Source organism: Anolis carolinensis, unplaced genomic scaffold (genome assembly GCF_035594765.1).
Source record: "Anolis carolinensis isolate JA03-04 unplaced genomic scaffold, rAnoCar3.1.pri scaffold_7, whole genome shotgun sequence".
NCBI classification, from domain to species: domain Eukaryota; kingdom Metazoa; phylum Chordata; class Lepidosauria; order Squamata; family Dactyloidae; genus Anolis; species Anolis carolinensis.
Genome location: NW_026943818.1, coordinates 26,355,871 through 26,376,404, shown reverse-complemented (window position 1 = coordinate 26,376,404; position 20,534 = coordinate 26,355,871). Strand labels below are relative to the sequence as shown.

General features: G+C 49.0%; 1 protein-coding gene across 1 annotated transcript in view; it reads left to right on the top strand.

Annotated features, from left to right (window-relative positions):
- The first annotated feature begins 5,629 nt into the window (after window positions 1–5,629).
- The window catches only part of galnt17 (polypeptide N-acetylgalactosaminyltransferase 17), a 35,760-nt gene continuing 20,855 nt past the window's right edge, over window positions 5,630–20,534 (top strand). Inside the window, exon 1 of the mRNA XM_062959288.1 lies at window positions 5,630–7,468. Coding sequence (XP_062815358.1) covers window positions 7,240–7,468 — 229 coding nt within the window. The 5' untranslated portion in view covers window positions 5,630–7,239. The remainder of the gene's footprint in view (window positions 7,469–20,534) is intronic.

Here is a 20,534-nt window from a genome sequence, read left to right as displayed (position 1 = left end):
ACAGGCCCAAAGGCAAGGTGAAATAGAAATGCTTAGAATAAGGATGGATGCTACTGCCAAAAAGGTAAGGGCTGAGACTTTGGCCAAGGCCCTAATTGAGCCACTCACAGAAGAAAATGTAAGTCAGTTGCCGAAGCAGGACCCTTCTTCCAAGGTGCTTGTGCATCTTAATAGCTTAAACAGCCAGTTTTCGGATGAGGAACAGGAAGACTTCTCTCCTTACCCAGAGCAGGGCCCCAAAGTCACTTTTGAGTTTCCTGCAGAGCAGAGCGTCATAGCGGGGAGCTCACCCTTGCCCGAGCTACCTGTGCCTCCTGCTAAAACCCTAGGTCAGTCAATCAGGGCCTCAAGGCCGAGTGCTAGTTGGCCCCTACAGACAGCTGCACAGGGAACCATCGATTCGTCAGTGGTCGATGTCATCCCTCCAAGAGGCCAAAGGTTGACGCAAGGTACACGGTGGGAGTCCACTCCACAACAGCAAACTCCTCAATTGTTCCCTTCGACGCCAGAGTCCCAGCTTGTCTCCATCATCAGAAGCCCCAGAAGAGATCTTAAGGACAAGGGTGTCGAAAAGTTTTCGGACAAGCCTGAGGAATTTCTTCTCTGGAAGGCCACCTTCCAGAGAGCAATCAGAGACTTAAAGTTATTGCCTGAGGAAGAACTGACTCTTCTGGCTGCATGGTTGGGCCCAGCCTCATCCTCACAAGTTAAGAAGATCTACGCAGCCCACGTAGCCGATCCCGACAAAGCCCTGGAAAAGGCCTGGGCCAGGTTGCAGCAGAGGTATGGGGCCAGCACAGAGATTGAAGCATCTCTTATGGACAAGCTCCAAAGGTTCCCAGCTTTGAAACTCAAAGACTTCAAACTTTTGTGGGACCTCAGCGATCTCCTTGCGGAATTAGAGTCGGCCAAGGAGAATCCAGAACTGCCCGGTTTGAAGTGCCTCGATCAGCACCTGTCCCAGAGGCAGATCTTGACCAAGCTGCCCTTCACTTTGCAAGAACGCTGGGGACAGGAGGTCTTCAACTACAAGGAGGCCCACTCCCAGGCATACCCTCCATTTTCTCATTTGGTCCAGTTCATCACCAGGGCAGCCAGAGAAAGGAATGATCCACAGACGGGCCTCCCCACCTTATACCAAGGGACCCATCCAGGGAAGGCATCTGAAGTGGACAAGAAACCACCTAGAGAGGCCAATAGACCTGTCAGCGTAAAGGCAGTCGAAACTCAACACAAGACTGATGAACCCAGGTCGGAGGTAAAAGAGTTGCTTTGCCCTATCCACCAAAAGCCTCACAGCTTGGCCAACTGCAGGGAGTTTAGTAGAAAGTCATACAAAGAGAGGCAACAGCTAGTTCAAAAGCAGGGAATCTGCTTTAGATGCTGTGGAGCAACTCCACACTTTGCGTCCAACTGCAAAGAAAACGTCAAGTGTGAGAAATGCAACAGCCTCAAGCATTGCACCGCAATGCACAACTCCAGTGTCATCTCCCACCCCAAAGGGAACGTTTCACCAAAAGAAAAGTCAGCAGTCGAAGACACCGACAAGCCAGTCGTACCAGAGATGCAGGTGGAGGTTCCATCGGTCGCCTGTACTGAACTATGCTCTGACGTGCACCAGTTCAGAGTCTGCCATCCCATCTGCCTAGCAGATGTATATCCAGCCAGAAGACCTTGGCTTAAAAAGAGACTTTACGTGGCTTTGGATTCACAAAGCGACGCCTCCCTGGCGACTCCAGAGTTCTTCCAACTGTTTGACATAAAAACCCAGACGGTTGACTACACCATGTCCACCTGTGTAGGGAAAAAGAAGTTGCAGGGTCGCATAGCATCCGGCTTTGTTGTTTCCTCATGCGACCAGAAGAGGCAGTTCAAGTTGCCAGACCTGATTGAGTGTTCCTCCATCCCTCGGAACAAAAAACAAATTGTAACTAGAGAAGTTGTGGAGGCTCATCCACATTTGCGACGATTAAAGAATGCCATACCTGCTTTCCGTCCAGATGTGGACATTGCCCTTCTGCTTGGTGCGGACTGTCCGAACTTGTTCTATGTGAACGACCAAGTTAAGGGACCTCCAGGGGCGCCCATTGCTCAGCTGCTACCACTAGGCTGGACAGTTACAGGCCCAGTGTGCATAAACAAGATGCACCCACCATCGTTGTTGGACTCCAATCAAGCACAGGTGCTTAAAGGTGGACGTCCTACACTTGTGCGCAGTTGCCTAAGTCACATCTCAGTCTACTGCCAAGCAATAACTCCAGAGTATTCCTCCATCTTCAAAGTCTCTGAGAGAGACGAAGCCACAGCGCTCTCGAAAGATGAGCAAAGGTTTTCGGACATTATGAATGCTCAAGTCTCACGAAGTGCAGAGGTGAAAGCCTGCAAATCAACCACAGAAATCAAGATGGGCCAAAGATCTTGCCTGAAACCACACCGTTTTGAATGTTTTTCGGAGTGGCACAGTCTTCTTAGAGCAGTTGCTAGGCTTATACATCGTTTAGCTTGCAAAGATAGTGAGCCTTTACAGGTCCAGGATATGATAAAGGCTAAGAGCGTCATATTCAAGTCAGTGCAGAGATCTGCTTTCAAGCAGGAAATAGCTAGGCTAGAGCAAGGGCTCAACATCCCTAATCAAAGTCTTCTAAATGAGTTAAACCCATTTCTAGACAAGGAGGGTATTTTGAGAGTTGGAGGAAGGTTAGCCAAAGCTAAACTCAAGGCGTGCATAAAAAACCCCATCATCATACCCCCTAATAGTCACACTGCATTGCTGCTCGTTCGGCATCACCATGAAAGGATCCATCATCAGGGTAGAACTCTAACTGAGGCAGCCCTTAGAAATGAAGGTCTGTGGGTAGTTAATGCCAAAAGGTTGGTCAACAGTTGTATTTTCAAATGTGTTAAATGCAGGCGCCTTAGGCGAAACTGTCAAAGTCAGTTGATGGCAGAACTACCTCAGGATAGGACTTTGACAGACCCACCCTTTTCCCATGTGGGAATCGATGTGTTTGGTCCTTGGGAGGTTGTCACTAGGAAAACCAGGGGTGGTGTTGTAAATAACAAGAGGTGGGCAGTTTTGTTTACTTGTTTAGTAATACGAGCTGTCCATATAGAAGTCATAGAAGGGATGGACACTTCATCATTTTTAAACGCATTGAAAAGGTTCATAGCCCTCAGAGGGCCAATTAAGTCAATTCGGTCGGACTGTGGCACCAATTTTGTAGGTGCGACCAAAGAACTCAATTGTGTGTCTAGGTTTGGGAGAGACCCAAAGGTTCAGAACTTTACGAATACTGAACAAATTATGTGGACTTTCAATGTTCCTCACGCCTCCCACATGGGTGGTGTTTGGGAGAGGATGATTGGTATTAGTCGCAAAATCCTTAATGCCATGTTTTTGAGTCATAGGTCATTGACGCATGATGTTTTGGTGACACTTATGGCGGAAGTTACCGCAATTATCAACAACCGGCCGCTGGTTCCCCTTACCAGTGACCCTGAGAACTTACAACCACTGACTCCTGCACTTATTTTGACACAAAAGGTGCCAGGATGGAAGGACGTCATGTTGCCAGTTCCGGACGGAACTCACCGTGCCCTGTGGAAACAGGTGCAGTCCTTGGCCAACCACTTTTGGAAAAGGTGGAAAGCCGAGTACTTAAGCCAGCTTCAAGCTAGAAGAATCTGGCAAAGCCCACAGGACAACATTGAGGTTAACAACGTTGTGTTGTTAAAGGACAAAGACTTGCCCCGCCATGCGTGGCCCATGGGCATTGTATTAAAGACCTTTCCTTGCCCGGACGGTAAGGTCAGGAAAGTTCAATTAAAGACTTGCAACAGAGGCAAAGTGTCCATTTTGGACAGACCAATTAGTGACCTCGTGTTGCTTATTGGAGATGTTTAAAGTTCTAGTGTTTGTATTGTCATATGTGCAAAGGTGTTTGTATGTTTTTGAGTGGTAAATTCCCACATCCTGGGAATTTAAGCGGGGAGTGTTCCGTCCCCCAGGACGATGGTTTGCCTTACCTATTGGTCGTTTGTTTGTTTTCCCTCCTTTACATTTTGTTTGAGCCTCTGGCTGCAAAAGCCTAGGAAAAATGGCTTGGAATCTGCAAGAGCTGGCTGCAGTTTTCTTTGCAGTGATTGGTCAAAGAGTGCAACATCTTAGGACCGCCCTTTTTACCAGGGTCTAGTCTCCATTTTGGAGCTTCATTCTGGCTATAGTCTTCCAACGTGCTGGAGCTGTGCAAGGCTAACTGGGACAAATCATCCTCAAAACCAGGCCAATCTAAGCCTATCCAAATTAGATAAGTATTGAATTATACTGATCTGGAATAGGAATTCTAGTTAGAGGAGCAGGGTTATTCCATCGCTTCTAGAACTAATCTTTGCTGTAAAGATAGGGAAGGAAAGAGTTTCTCCTTCTAATATAGACAGCGTGATTAGGGTATAGTGGTTTTATAATCACCTTTGCCTTCTGGAACCAGGGATAATTCTGCAACTAAAACCTATAGAAATTTGTTTCATTTTCTGCAACTTTAAGATCTGTGCCAGGTTTACAACCTTGTATGAATAAACATCCTTTTTGAAGTTATCCAGACTCAGTCGTTCAATATCTATAGGACAGCTTGTAGGGATTTGCAGTTCGCCCGGATAAAGGACAGCACGTTTCAGTTTTATAGTTTTTTATTGTCCGGCGGACGGCACAGAAGACCCATGGATTCCGATGAAGGGCTACAGACACCTCTTAAGGGTCATAGTGGGGCTGGGCTGTGGTGCAGGCTGTTGAGCAACCAGCTGCAACAAATCACTCTGACCAAGAGGTCATGAGTTCGAGGCCAACTCGGAGCCCTGCGTTTGTCTCTGTCTTTGTTCTATGTTAAGGCATTGAATGTTTGCCTTATATGTGTAATGTGATCCGCCCTGAGTCCCCTTCGGGTTGAGAAGGGCGGAATATAAATACTGTAAATAAATAAAAATAAAATAAACACCTATGGCTTACTTCCCTGCCTCTGAAGACCCATAGATTCCACAGAAGGGCCAAATACGCTTCTCAAAATCCTCAGAAACCTATGGTGCTCTATCTCAGAGAACCTCCCTACTTCTGAAGACCCATGGACTCTGCTGAAGGGCCACAGACACCTCTGAAGGTCCATAAACACCTACAGACCTACAGACCCTGGGGGCAGCAAAGGTACTGACCACTAAGCCATTGTAGGGCCTTTGAGGAGGTGCTCAGGAGTTCTTCTGTGTTGCCTGGGGATGATGGGGACTGTTGTCCACCTCCCCAAAGCCCTCCCAGGTGAAAGTATGAGCCCTGAACCCTCCATTGTGAGGAAACTCCTCAACCAGGGCTTCAAGGGACACAAATATTTGGGACAACAATAATATCTCAAGGAGATAGGCTAGAAGAAAGGAACATGCACTGCCCAGGTGTTTGGAGAGCTCTGCCTCGCCATGCTGGTGCAACTGGATGCCGTGCAGCAGGGCGCTGGGCGTCCTCGTCGCTGATTGGGCTCCGGGGCGAAGCAGCAGCCAGACGGGGCTTCCTCCCCCTTCCCCGAAGGGCCCCCTCCCTCCCTCCCTCCCTCCTCTCCTTCCTTAGCCTCCCTTCCCGGCTCCTCCAGCTCCTCCAGCCCGGGTTTTCCTTGCAACGCGGATGGGAAGCCTCTCCAAGGAGGGGAGCCGATCCCTCGCTCTCCTCGCTTCGGTTGCAGCAACGGCGGCGGAGATGGACGTCCAGGCGGGGCCCACCCCTTCCAACCGGGCCAGGAGACCCTTTCCTTGGATCCTTGGGGAGCCGTCGGTGGAGATCTTGGCGACCTGATCCCCTTCTGGATCCCCCCTCCTGCCTTCTTCCCCCCGCCGTCCTTTTACGCACCGGAAGGCAATCCTTTTACGCACGGAGGTGGGGGGTCTCTCTTTCTCTCTTTGGGGAGGGGGCTTGCAGGCCTTTGGGAGGGGGGCTTCCAGTAGGGAAGGAAGAGGAGGGTCTTCCCTTTCAGGAGCACCTGCTCCCATCCCTTTCTTGGCTTGGATGCGGCTTCAGGCTTGAGTCAAACCCAGGACCGGTTTTTGGTGCCATGCAATCCTTTTACGCACGGAGGCCAACGGCGTGGGTCTCTTTCTCTCCTTGGGGAGGGGGTTTGCAATCCTTTGGGAGGGGGGTTCTCAATAGGGAAGGAAGAGGAGGCTCTCCTCTTTCAGGGGCACCTGCTCCCATCCCTTTCTTGGCTTGGATGCGGCTTCAGGCTTGAGTCAAACCCAGGTCGGGTTTTTTTGGTGCCATCACAAAAGAGGAGGCTTCATGGTCATCCTTTTACGCACGGAGGCCAACTGTGTGGGTCTCTTTCTCTCCTTGGGGAGGGGGTTCGCAATCCTTTGGGAGGGGGGTTTCCAAGTGGGAAGGAAAAGGAGGCTCTTCCCTTTCAGGAGCACCTGCTTCCATCCCTTTCTTGGCTTGGATGCGGCTTCAGGCTTGAGTCAAACCCAGGTCGGGTTTTTGGTGCCATCACAAAAGAGGAGGCTTCATGGTCAGCTCTTTGGATGCTTCTTCTTTGCTTCCAAGCTCTTGAAACAACCAACCCAGACAAAGAAAACCTTGATATTTTGATTTTAGGAAGGAAAAACTCTTGTTATTATTATTGAGGAAAGGACACCCCATTTTTTCTTCCCCGAGCATGGCTTCAGTGTCTCCAAAGCTGTCTCCTTTTGGGCACATTTGGGACATTCAATGCCCTTTTGAGCGAATCGAGGACGCGGTGTCGATGGTGGAGGTGGCTTAAGCTCGGCCACATTGTTGGTTCACATCTTTGGGCCCGCCAAAGGATCTGACGTGTGAGTCACGACACTGCTGCAGTCGTGGGCTGCTTCCCCGTGGTTCGCATCAACAGCATCGAGGATTGCGCACGAGAGAAAGGTACCAAACTTGTTTCGAGATGGACGTGGAGATGTTCCTTTGGGTATCTCCAGACAGCAATGCTTGGATTGTTTCCCAGGCAAAACCAGCGTGTGCAAGTTGACTGCGTTCCCTTTTTTGATCCCTTCCCACCTCCAAACTCTCCTTGTGAAGGAGCCCAGCTGTGCAAACGGCGGACCTGCCAAGGACAGGCAATGTGTGCTCACCTTCGGGGCCCGCCACCTGCTGCCGTTGCCGAAACCAGGTGGAGAGCCAGCCCTTCTGCTTCTCTTCTGGACTGAGTCGCCCAAGGTGCACCTCCCTAGTCGGGACGTTCTTTGATGGCTTCTCTGCGGAGAGTGAAAGTCCTGCTGGTCTTGAACCTCCTCGCCGTGGCGGGCTTCGTCCTCTTCCTGGCCAAGTGTCGGCCCATCGCGGCGAAGCATGGGGAGGCCTTCCACGAGATGCGGCCCAGGCCGGGAGCCGCCAATCTCTCCAACGTCCCCGTCCAGGATGCCGTCTTGAAGAGACTGTCTCTCCTCGAAGACATTGTCTACCGCCAGCTCAACGGTAGGTGGGCTGCTTCATGTGTGGGGAGTGGGTTTGTCTGCTTCACAGGTAGGCGGAAGAGGTCCGAGGTGCCACCGTTGATCTCTACGTCCAATTTTAGTTGGGGGAGAAGACATCTCCATGAGTTGCTGTGAGTTTTTCAGGTGCCACCTTTGATCTCCACATCCCATTTTAGTTGGGGGAGAGGATGTCTCCATGAGTTGCTGTGAGTTTTTCAGGTGCCACCTTTGATTTCCACATCCCATTTTAGTTGGGGGAGAAGACATCTCCATGAGTTGCTGTGAGTTTTTCAGGTGCCACCTTTCATCTCCACATCCCATTTTAGTTGGGGGAGAAGACGTCTCCATGAGTTGCCACCTTTGATCTCCACATCCCATTTTAGTTGGGGGAGAAGACGTCTCCATGAGTTGCCACCTTTGATCTCCACATCCCATTTTAGTTGGGGGAGAAGATGTCTCCATGACTTGCTGTGAGTTTTTCAGGTGCCACCTTGGATCTCCACATCCAATTTTAGTTGGGGGAGAAGATGTCTCCATGAATCATAGAATCATAGAATAGTAGAGTTGGAAGAGACCTCATGGGCCATCCAGTCCAACCCCCTGCTAAGAAGCAGGAAATCGCATTCAAAGCACCCCCGACAGATGGCCATCCAGCCTCTGCTTAAAAGCCTCCAGAGAAGGAGCCTCCACCACAGTCCGGGGGAGAGAGTTCCACTGCCGAACAGCCCTTCTCACAGTGAGGAAGTTCTTCCTGATGTTCAGGTGGAATCTCCTTTCCTGTAGTTTGAAGCCATTGTTCCGTGTCCTAGTCTGCAGGGCAGCAGAAAACAAGCTTGCTCCCTCCTCCCTATGACTTCCCTTCACGTATTTGTACATGGCTCTCATCATGTCTCCTCTCAGCCTTCTCTTCTGCAGGCTAAACATGCCCAGCTCTTTAAGCCGCTCCTCATAGGGCTTGTTCTCCAGACCCTTAATCATTTTAGTTGCCCTCCTCTGGACACTTTCCAGCTTGTCAACATCTCCCTTCAACTGCGGTGCCCAAAATTGGACACAGTGTGATTCCAGGTGTGGTCTGACCAAGGCAGAATAGAGGGGAGCATGACTTCCCTGGATCTAGACGCTATTCCCCTATTGATGCAGGCCAGAATCCCATTGGCTTTTTTAGCTGCCGCATCACATTGTAGGCTCATGTTTAACTTGTTGTCCACAAGGACTCCAAGGTCTTTTTCGCACACACTGCTGTCAAGCCAGGCGTCCCCCATTCTGTATCTTTGATTTCCATTTTTTCTGCCCAAGTGAAGTATCTTGCATTTGTCCCTGTTGAACTTCATTTTGTTAGTTTCGTTTTTTTTTTTTCTAGCCCGGCTCTTGGGGGAATTCACGGGAAAAGTTGCGGGAGTTTTCCAGGCTGTATGCATTCTGTCCTGACGTTTCACCCACATCTGTTTCTCAGAGGTTGTGAGGTTTGTTGGGGTTATATATCAGAAGATAATGTTTCTGGCTATACATGGCCATACAGCCTAGAAAACTTACAGCAACCCAGTGATTCTGGCCATGAAAGTCTTCAACAACATCTCCATGAGAGGACCACTGCTCTGGTGGAAAATGCAGAAGGCACTGGATTCTATGTCGGGATTTCCATTCCTTACACGAAATGCTCCATATGACAGTGGAGTGTGTTGGAGTCTCCTTGGATGGGCTTAGACTGTGCTTTTCCTGCCTGGCAGGGGGTTGGATTGGATGGCCCTTGGGTTCTCTTCCAACTATGCCTCTATGACCCAACATCTGCTGATGTTAGTGGAGCTACTTCTTACCTATGTAGACCTGGGGTGCATCTTCACTCTAGAACCGTGGTGTCCAACTTTTGGTTCTCCAAGTGTTTGGGACTCCAACTCCCAGCTTGTCCAATGGTCAGGAATTCTGGGAAATCCAAAACACCTGGAGGACCAAAGCTTGGACACCCTCTATAGAAAGAACGCAATGTAACCCAGCACTTGGTCTGCCATGGCTCAATGCTGCGGCATCTTGCGTAGCCCATGCTAGAATTGGTGAATGCACTCTAACATATGTTCTTTGCATGTGTCAGGTGTGTCTGATGTTCATATGGAGTCTTTCTCTGATGTCGGATGGAGGGTGGGAGGCATTTTGTTGGCTTCCCTAAAGTTTGTGGCATAACTCAGAAACTATGCTTGTTGTGCATTAGCTCTTGAATATGGATCTCCCATAGGGAAGGGTCTTCTGATACCGTGTCTGTGCTTGCTCAGGGTGCTTCTACACTGCCAAAGAGTGCTGGTTTCTTCCCAAACTACAACTCCTCCTATTACTACCCTGCCCATCTCTCTTAATTAAAATCAATTAAAATCACATTAAACATGTCTTTAAAAGTCTATTATAGAATATTCATGCCTCTGAAGACCCATAGATGTCACCGAAGGCCCTCAGACACCTCTGAAGGCCTCTAGAAACCTATGACGCACTTCTTCATAAATTCTCCCTATCTCAGAAGACTCAAAGATGCTGGTGAAGGACTACAAATACCTCTGACAACCCACAGACACCTATGGCAAACTTCCCCATGGGAGCTCCCTTCCTCTAGACCCATAACCACCGAGGGCCCTCAGACACCTCTGAAGGCCTCTAGAAACCTATGACACATAGGTCCTCCCTTTCTCCAAAGACTCATAGATGCTGTTGAAGGCCTACAGACACCTCTGACAGTCCACAGACACCTATGTCAGCACTTAAGGCCCACAGACACATCTGACAACCCATAGACACCTCTGACATTCCACAGACACTTATGAGCTCACTTACTGCCCACAGATACCTCTGAAGATCCAAAGACACCAATGTCACCTTTCTGCATAAGGCTTCCCTTCCTCTGAAGACCCATAGACATCAATGAAGGCCCTCAGATACCTCTGTAGGCCTCTAGAAACCTATGGCAGGCTTCCCCATAAGTTCTCCTTTTCTCCAAAGACCCATAGACGCTGTTGAAGGCCTACAGAAACCACTGACAACCCACAGAGAAATATGGCAGGCTTCCCCATTCCTTCAAAGACCCATGGATATCACTGAAGGCCCTCAGACACCTCTGAAGGCCTCTAGAAACCTATGGCAGGCTTCCCCATAACTCCTCCTTTTCTCCAAAGACTCATAGATGCTGTTGAAGACCTACAGACACCACTGACAACCCACAACAACATATGGCAAACTTCCTCATTCCTCTAAACACCCATGGATATCACTGAAGGCCCTCAGACACCACTAAAGGCCTCTAGAAACCTATGGCAGGCTTCCCCATAAGTCCTCCTTTTCTCCAAAGACTCATAGACGCTGTTGGGCTACAGACACCACTGACAACCCACAAAGACATATGGCAAACTTCCCCATTCCTCTAAAGACCCATAGATGTAACTGAAGGCCCTCAGACACCTCTGAAGGCCTCTAGACACCTATGGCAGGCTTCCCCATAAGTCCTCTTCTCCGAAGACTCATAGATGCTGTTGGAGGCCTACAGACACCACTGACGACCCACAGAGACATATGGCAAACTTCCACATTCCTCTAAAGACCCATAGATGTCACTGAAGGCCCTCAGACCACTCTGAAGGTCTCTAGGAACCTATGGCAGCTTTCCCCATAAGTCCTCCTTTTCTCTGAAGACTCATAGATGCTGTTGGAGGCCTACAGACACCACTGACGACCCACAGAGACATATGGCAGGCTTCCCCATTCCTCCAAAGACCCATGGATATCACTGAAGGCCCTCAGATCTCTCTGAAGGCCTCTAGAAACCTATGGCAGACTTCCCCATAAGTCCTCCTTTTCTCTGAAGATTCAAAGATGCAGTTGGAGGCCTACAGACACCACTGACGACCCACAGAGACATATGGCAAACTTCCACATTCCTCTAAGGACCCATGGACGTCACTGAAGGCCCTCACACACCTCTGAAGGTCTCTAGAAACCTATAGCAGGCTTCCCCATAAGTTCTCCTTTTCTCCAAAGACCCATAAACGCTGTTGAAGGCCTACAGAAACCTCTGACAACCCACAGAGACATATGGCAGGCTTCCCCATTCCTCTAAAGACCCATAGATATCACTGAAGGCCCTCAGACACCTCTGAAGGCCTCTAGAAACCTATGGCAGGCTTCCCCATAAGTCCTCCTTTTCTCCAAAGACTCATAGACGCTGTTGGCCTACAGACACTACTGACAACCCACAGAGACATATGGCAAACTTCCCCATTCCTCTAAAGACCCATGGATGTCACTGAAGGCCCTCAGTCACCTCTAAAGGCCTCTAGAAACCTATGGCAGGCTTCCCCATAAGTCCTCCTTTTCTCGGAAGACTCATAGATGCTGCTGAAGGCCTACAGACATTCCTGACGACCCACATATGGCAAATGGGGATTCCCTAACCCATGGACGTCAACAAAGGCCGTCAGACACTTCCGAAGGCCTCTAGAAACCTATGGCAGGCTTCCCCATAAGTCCTCCTTTTCTCCACAGAACCATAGACTCTGTTGAAGGCCTAGAGAAACCATTGACAACCCACATAGACATATGGCAGGCTTCCCCTTTCCTCTAAAGACCCATAGACGTCACTGAAGGCCCTCAGTCACCTCTGAAGGCCTCTAGAAACCTATGGCAGGCTTCCCCATAAGTCCTCCTTTTCTCCAAAGACCCATAGACTCTGTTGAAGGCCTAGAGAAACCATTGACAACCCACAGAGACATATGGCAAACTTCTACGTTCCTCTAAAGACCCATGGACGTCACTGAAGGCCCTCAGACACCTCTGAAGGCCTCTAGAAACCTATAGCAGGCTTCCCCATAAGTTCTCCTTTTCTTCAAAGACCCATAGACGCTGTTGAAGGCCTACAGAAACTACTGACAACCCAGAGACATATGGCAGGCTTCCCCATTCCTCTAAAGACCCATGGATATCACTGAAGGCCCTCAGACACCTCTGAAGGCCTCTAGAAACCTATAGCAGGCTTCCCCATAAGTTCTCCTTTTCTTCAAAGACCCATAGATGCTGTTGAAGGCCTACAGAAACTACTGACAACCCACAGAGACATATGGCAGGCTTCCCCATTCCTCTAAAGACCCATGGATATCACTGAAGGCCCTCAGACACCGCTGAAGGCCTCTAGAAACCTATGGCAGGCTTCCCCATAAGTCCTCCTTTTCTCCAAAGACCCATAGACTCTGTTGAAGGCCTAGAGAAACCATTGACAACCCACAGAGACATATGGCAAACTTCCCCATTCCTCTAAAGACCCATGGACGTCACTGAAGGCCCTCAGACACCTCTGAAGGCCTCTAGAAACCTATAGCAGACTTCCCCATAAGTTCTCCTTTTCTTCAAAGACCCATAGACGCTGTTGAAGGCCTACAGAAACTACTGACAACCCACAGAGACATATGGCAGGCTTCCCCATTCCTCTAAAGACCCATGGATATCACCGAAGGCCCTCAGACACCTCTGAAGGCCTCTAGAAACCTATGGCAGGCTTCCCCATAAGTCCTCCTTTTCTCCAAAGACTCATAGACGCTGTTGGCCTACAGACACTACTGACAACCCACAGAGACATATGGCAAACTTCCCCATTCCTCTAAAGACCCATGGATGTCACTGAAGGCCCTCAGTCACCTCTAAAGGCCTCTAGAAACCTATGGCAGGCTTCCCCATAAGTCCTCCTTTTCTCGGAAGACTCATAGATGCTGCTGAAGGCCTACAGACATTCCTGACGACCCACATATGGCAAATGGGGATTCCCTAACCCATGGACGTAAACAAAGGCCGTCAGACACTTCCGAAGGCCTCTAGAAACCTATGGCAGGCTTCCCCATAAGTCCTCCTTTTCTCCACAGAACCATAGACTCTGTTGAAGGCCTAGAGAAACCATTGACAACCCACATAGACATATGGCAGGCTTCCCCTTTCCTCTAAAGACCCATAGACGTCACTGAAGGCCCTCAGTCACCTCTGAAGGCCTCTAGAAACCTATGGCAGGCTTCCCCATAAGTCCTCCTTTTCTCCAAAGACCCATAGACTCTGTTGAAGGCCTAGAGAAACCATTGACAACCCACAGAGACATATGGCAAACTTCCCCATTCCTCTAAAGACCCATGGACGTCACTGAAGGCCCTCAGACACCTCTGAAGGCCTCTAGAAACCTATAGCAGACTTCCCCATAAGTTCTCCTTTTCTTCAAAGACCCATAGACGCTGTTGAAGGCCTACAGAAACTACTGACAACCCACAGAGACATATGGCAGGCTTCCCCATTCCTCTAAAGACCCATGGATATCACCGAAGGCCCTCAGACACCTCTGAAGGCCTCTAGAAACCTATGGCAGGCTTCCCCATAAGTCCTCCTTTTCTCCAAAGACTCATAGACGCTGTTGGCCTACAGACACTACTGACAACCCACAGAGACATATGGCAAACTTCCCCATTCCTCTAAAGACCCATGGATGTCACTGAAGGCCCTCAGTCACCTCTAAAGGCCTCTAGAAACCTATGGCAGGCTTCCCCATAAGTCCTCCTTTTCTCGGAAGACTCATAGATGCTGCTGAAGGCCTACAGACATTCCTGACGACCCACATATGGCAAATGGGGATTCCCTAACCCATGGACGTCAACAAAGGCCGTCAGACACTTCCGAAGGCCTCTAGAAACCTATGGCAGGCTTCCCCATAAGTCCTCCTTTTCTCCACAGAACCATAGACTCTGTTGAAGGCCTAGAGAAACCATTGACAACCCACATAGACATATGGCAGGCTTCCCCATTCCTCTAAAGACCCATAGACGTCACTGAAGGCCCTTAGTCACCTCTGAAGGCCTCTAGAAACCTATGGCAGGCTTCCCCATAAGTCCTCCTTTTCTCCAAAGACTCATAGACGCTGTTGGCCTACAGACACCACTGACAACCCACAGAGACATATGGCAAACTTCCCCATTCCTCTAAAGACCCATAGACGTCACTGAAGGCCCTCAGTCACCTCTGACTGGCAGGATTCCCCATAAGTCTTCCTTTTCTCCGAAGACTCATAGATACTGTTGGAGGTCCATAGACACCTATGGCACTCTTCCCCATAGGGCCTCCATATCTCACAAGACCCATAGATGCTGCTGAAAGCCCACAGACACCTCTGCAGACCCACATATGCCAGGACTCCGTGGCATTGAGCCATGGCAGTTAAAATTGTGTCAAACTGCATTCTTTCTGTAGTGTGGCTGCGCTCCTATGTTTCTATCCAACATTGATTGTTGGGATCCAGGTTTTTGTCTGCATTCGTCTTAATCAAAAACATCGTTGCTCAACTGGATATCTTTCCAAATCCTAACCCTAACCCTAACCCTTCCCCTTGACTCTGGTGTTAAGCTCCTTCATAGAAAACAAGCGTTTAGAATAAGCTTTTCAGAATTAAAAACAATTACGTTTACGCGGCACGACTGCAGTCGTTTGCACAGTGGGCGCTTGTGTCTATTTCTGACTCGGTAGCTTCAGCTTGAAAAACACAAAAAACCTCCAGCCAGAGGGAGACTGTGACTTGAAATTGTTATCGTGAAGCATTATTATTACAATAGATTCTCAGTTAACCAGAACTCCAACAACCAGAACTCTCCAGCAACCGGCAATGATAGAAGAAATAATTGCCTATCATCTATCTATCTCTCTGTCGAGGCAAAAGTACCTGTGTTTGTCTGTCTATACCACAAAGGCGTTTGCTAGGTGAAGTGACCCTCTGTGATGTCACTGGATTGGTTGTTACTAGGTGAAGTGGTCCTTTGTGTCACCGAATTGGTTGTTACTAGGTGAAGTTGCCCTCTGTGATGTCACTGGATTGGCTGTTGCTAGGTGAAGTTGCTCCCTGTGACATCACTGGATTGGCTGTTGCTAGGTGAAGTGGCTTTCTGTGACATCACTGGATTGGTTGTTGCTAGGTGAAGTACCCCCCTGTTATGTCTGCTAGGTGAAGTGGCCCTCTGTGACATCACTGGATTGGTTGTTGCTAGGTGAAGTACCCCCCCCGTTGTGTCTGCTAGGTGAAGTGGCCCTCTGTGAGTAACTGGATTGGTTGTTGCTAGGTGAAGTACCCCCTGTGATGTCTGCTAGGTGAAGTGGCCCTCTGCAACATCACTGGATTGGTTGTTGCTAGGTGAAGTACCCCCCATGATGTCTGCTCGGTGAAGTGGCCCTCTACGACATCACTAGATTGGTTGTTGCTAGATGAAGTACCCCTCCTGTGATGTCTGCTAGGTGAAGTGGCCCTCTATGACATCACTAGATTGGTTGTTGCTAGGTGAAGTACCCCTCCTGTGATGTCTGCTAGGTGAAGTGGCCCTCTATGACATCACTAGATTGGTTGTTGCTAGGTGAAGTGTCCCTCCTGTGATGTCTGCTAGGTGAAGTGGCCTTCTGTGAGTAACTGGATTGGCTGTTGCTAGGTGAAGTACCCCCCTGTGATGTCTGCTAGGTGAAGTGGCCCACTGTGATGTCTGCTAGGTGAAGTACCCCCCTGTGATGTCTGCTAGGTGAAGTGGCCCACTGTGATGTCACTGGATTGGCTGTTGCTAGGTGAACCCCCCTCCCCCGGTGATGTCTACTAGGTGAAGTGGCCCTCTGTGAGTAATTGGATTGGCTGTTGCTGGATGAAATGGCCCCGACAGTGTCACTCAATTGGCTGTTGCTAAGTGAAGTGGTCCCCTGTGACGTCACTGGATTGGCTGTTTCTAGGTGAAGTTGCTCCCTGTTATGTCACTGTATTGGTTGTTGCTAGGTGAAGTGGCCCGCTGTGATGTCACTGGGGAAACAAAGGTGGCATGGGCACGAGGGGAAAGGAGGAAGGAAGGAAAGAGCCGCCAGGAGAGCCGTGTTTCCATCAAGGCATTGCGAGGTAGGCCTTTTCCGAGCTGGAGAAGGGAGTAAGTAGGCGAGTAGCAGTCCCAGTGACACCTGGGCATATACATCAGGCATTAAAATGCATATATAATACAGCAAAACGTTGAGTTCTGTTTGTTTTTATTGGCCATCATTTGCTTTTCATTCCTGTATTCCAATTTCAATCAAGTCAATACGGAGTTTGGCGTATAGTATTAGTTAGGCCTATTTTAATAGGAACTATTGTAGTAGTATCCGGCATCTACCAATCTCTAGGAGTGCCTGTTAACAGAGAGCCTACTGTATTATTATTAGTAGTATTAGTATTAGTATTAATCGCCCCGCTTTCCTCTGCAAACAGTTCCATTTCCGAACTGACAACATATAAATATGAAAATAGAATTGATCAACTAATTGCATGGTTAATCTCAGTTGCCGGATTGTAGGTCAAGCCATTAGATGAACCCCGTCGCTTCGACGCTCGTTGCAATTTGCAATTGGATTTAGGCCATTCTGTGTTGACAGCGCAGGAAAAACAAGTCTTTGTTGTTCTAAAGAGCATTAAATCGACGGTGTAGGCCTATATATATATAATATATATATATATATAAAATCTTCTATATATATAAAAGAGTGATGGAATCCTGGCGACCAACAAAACAACAAAACTAAACTCCCCACAACCTCGAAAATTGACAGCACAACCCATCATCCACGCCTCTAGCTTGATACAACAAAAAGAAAAGAAAAATAAAGTCCTAATTAGAGGGAGAGGAATAATTATTTTTATCCAATTGCTGCCAGTTAGAAGGCTAAGCTCTGCCCACTTGGTCCCCTAGCAACCCAATCAGCCCAGGGGACAGGCAGAGTTAGGTCTCACTTAGGCCTCTTCCTCACTGCCTATAAAATACAGATTATCTTATTTGAACTGGATTATATGGCAGTGTAGACTCAAGGCCCTTCCACACAGCTATATAACCCATTTATAATCTCATATTATCTGCTTTGAACTGCATTATCTTGACTCCACACTGATATAGAATCCACTTCAGTGTGCATTTTATCCAGCTGTGTACAAGGGGCCTCATATAATTCAGTTCTAAGCAGATAATATAAGATTATAAATATACAGTAGAGTCTCAATTAACCAACAGGCTGGCAGAACGTCAAAAACATGCAAATGAGAGTAGATGAATAGGTACTGCTCTGGCAGGAAGGCAACGGCGCTCCATGCAGTCATGCCACATGACCTTGGAGGAGTCTACAGACAACGCCAGCTCTTCGGCTTAGAAATGAAGATGAGCACCAACCCTCAGAGTCAGACATGACTGAACTTAATGTCAAGGGAAAACCTTAACTACCACCAATTCCTCAATACTTTATTTCCCATACCACCATACTACGCCACAGCAACGCGTGGCCGGGCATAGCTAGTATAGTTATCTTTCACGTTGGTTGGCCTATATAGGCCTCCCAACTGGGTGCCGGAAATAATATCTGAGTTCAGAAAATCTGAAAGCCCTTTGCGTTGCGTTCCTGTGGGCGACCGGGGAGCTGTCCAGAGAAATCGCACCGCGGATAGTGCTGAAAGCGAACGGCAACGAAGGCTTTTTCCAATTTTCTTGGCAGAGTTTTGTGGAGTTCTTTAAAGTGGCATCATGCAAACTTTCAAGTGGATCCTGAGACAGAGAGAGAGTGAGTTTTGGTTGCTATCTCCTTCTCCAAACCATGTATTTTTAAACAGTGGAGGCACATCAGACGAAGCTTCTGAATGCAAAGCACATGTCTATTGTCTATCTATAAGAAAGCTTGGACCAAGGGCCATTGATGGTTTGGGCTTTGGAGAGGCAAGGCGACCTAACCTTTGCATGCTCAGAGTTACAAAAAACTCTGGGTTGCTGTGAGTTTTCCGGGCTGTATGGTCATCTTCCACATCTATGGAGGCATCTCCAGAGGTTGGGAGGTCTGTTAGAAACTAAGTGGGGTTGATGTATCTGTGAAATGTACATAGTGGGAGAAAGAATGATCTGTTGTGAAAGTTGCCATTGGTCACCTTGATGGTGAGGTTCAGTGTAGGGTGAACTACACTGAGGCAGGGGAACATGGCACCGCCTTCTCCTACCACTGCCATTTGGGCTCCGCCCCACCGTTCCAGTGGGGTTGATGTATCTGTGGGGTTGATATATCTGTGAAATGTCCATGGTGGGAGAAAGAATGATCTGTTGTGAAAGTTGCCATTGGCCACCTTGATGGTGAGGTTCAGTGTAGGGTGAACTACACTGAGGCAGGGGAACATGGCACCGCCTTCTTCTCCTACCACTGCCATTTGGGCTCCGCCCCACCGTTCCAGTGGGGTTGATGTATCTGTGGGGTTGATGTATCTGTGAAATGTCCATGGTGGGAGAAAGAATGATCTGTTGTGAAAGTTGCCATTGGCCACCTTGATGGTGAGGTTCAGTGTAGGGTGAACTACACTGAGGCAGGGGAACATGGCACCGCCTTCTTCTCCTACCACTGCCATTTGGGCTCCGCCCCACCGTTCCAGTGGGGTTGATGTATCTGTGGGGTTGATGTATCTGTGAAATGTCCATGGTGGGAGAAAGAATGATCTGTTGTGAAAGTTGCCATTGGCCACCTTGATGGTGAGGTTCAGTGTAGGGTGAACTACACTGAGGCAGGGGAACATGGCACCGCCTTCTTCTCCTACCACTGCCATTTGGGCTCCGCCCCACCGTTCCAGTGGGGTTGATGTATCTGTGGGGTTGATGTATCTGTGAAATGTCCATGGTGGGAGAAAGAATGATCTGTTGTGAAAGTTGCCATTGGCCACCTTGATGGTGAGGTTCAGTGTAGGGTGAACTACACTGAGGCAGGGGAACATGGCACTGCCTTCTTCTCCTACCACTGCCATTTGGGCTCCGCCCCACCGTTCCAGTGGGGTTGATGTATCTGTGGGGTTGATGTATCTGTGAAATGTCCATGGTGGGAGAAAGAATGATCTGTTGTGAAAGTTGCCATTGGCCACCTTGATGGTGAGGTTCAGTGTAGGGTGAACTACACTGAGGCAGGGGAACATGGCACCGCCTTCTTCTCCTACCACTGCCATTTGGGCTCCGCCCCACCGTTCCAGTGGGGTTGATGTATCTGTGGGGTTGATGTATCTGTGAAATGTCCATGGTGGGAGAAAGAATGATCTGTTGTGAAAGTTGCCATTGGCCACCTTGATGGTGAGGTTCAGTGTAGGGTGAACTACACTGAGGCAGGGGAACATGGCACCGCCTTCTTCTCCTACCACTGCCATTTGGGCTCCGCCCCACCATTCCAGTGGGGTTGATGTATCTGTGGGGTTGATGTATCTGTGAAATGTCCATGGTGGGAGAAAGAATGATCTGTTGTGAAAGTTGCCATTGGCCACCTTGATGGTGAGGTTCAGTGTAGGGTGAACTACACTGAGGCAGGGGAACATGGCACCGCCTTCTTCTCCTACCACTGCCATTTGGGCTCCGCCCCACCATTCCAGTGGGGTTGATGTATCTGTGGGGTTGATGTATCTGTGAAATGTCCATGGTGGGAGAAAGAATGATCTGTTGTGAAAGTTGCCATTGGCCACCTTGATGGTGAGGTTCAGTGTAGGGTGAACTACACTGAGGCAGGGGAACATGGCACCGCCTTCTTCTCCTACCACTGCCATTTGGGCTCCGCCCCACCGTTCCAGTGGGGTTGATGTATCTGTGGGGTTGATGTATCTGTGAAATGTCCATGGTGGGAGAAAGAATGATCTGTTGTGAAAGTTGCCATTGGCCACCTTGATGGTGAGGTTCAGTGTAGGGTGAACTACACTGAGGCAGGGGAACATGGCACCGCCTTCTTCTCCTACCACTGCCATTTGGGCTCCGCCCCACCATTCCAGTGGGGTTGATGTATCTGTGGGGTTGATGTATCTGTGAAATGTCCATGGTGGGAGAAAGAATGATCTGTTGTGAAAGTTGCCATTGGCCACCTTGATGGTGAGGTTCAGTGTAGGGTGAACTACACTGAGGCAGGGGAACATGGCACCGCCTTCTTCTCCTACCACTGCCATTTGGGCTCCGCCCCACCATTCCAGTGGGGTTGATGTATGTGTGGGGTTGATGTATCTGTGAAATGTCCATGGTGGGAGAAAGAATGAT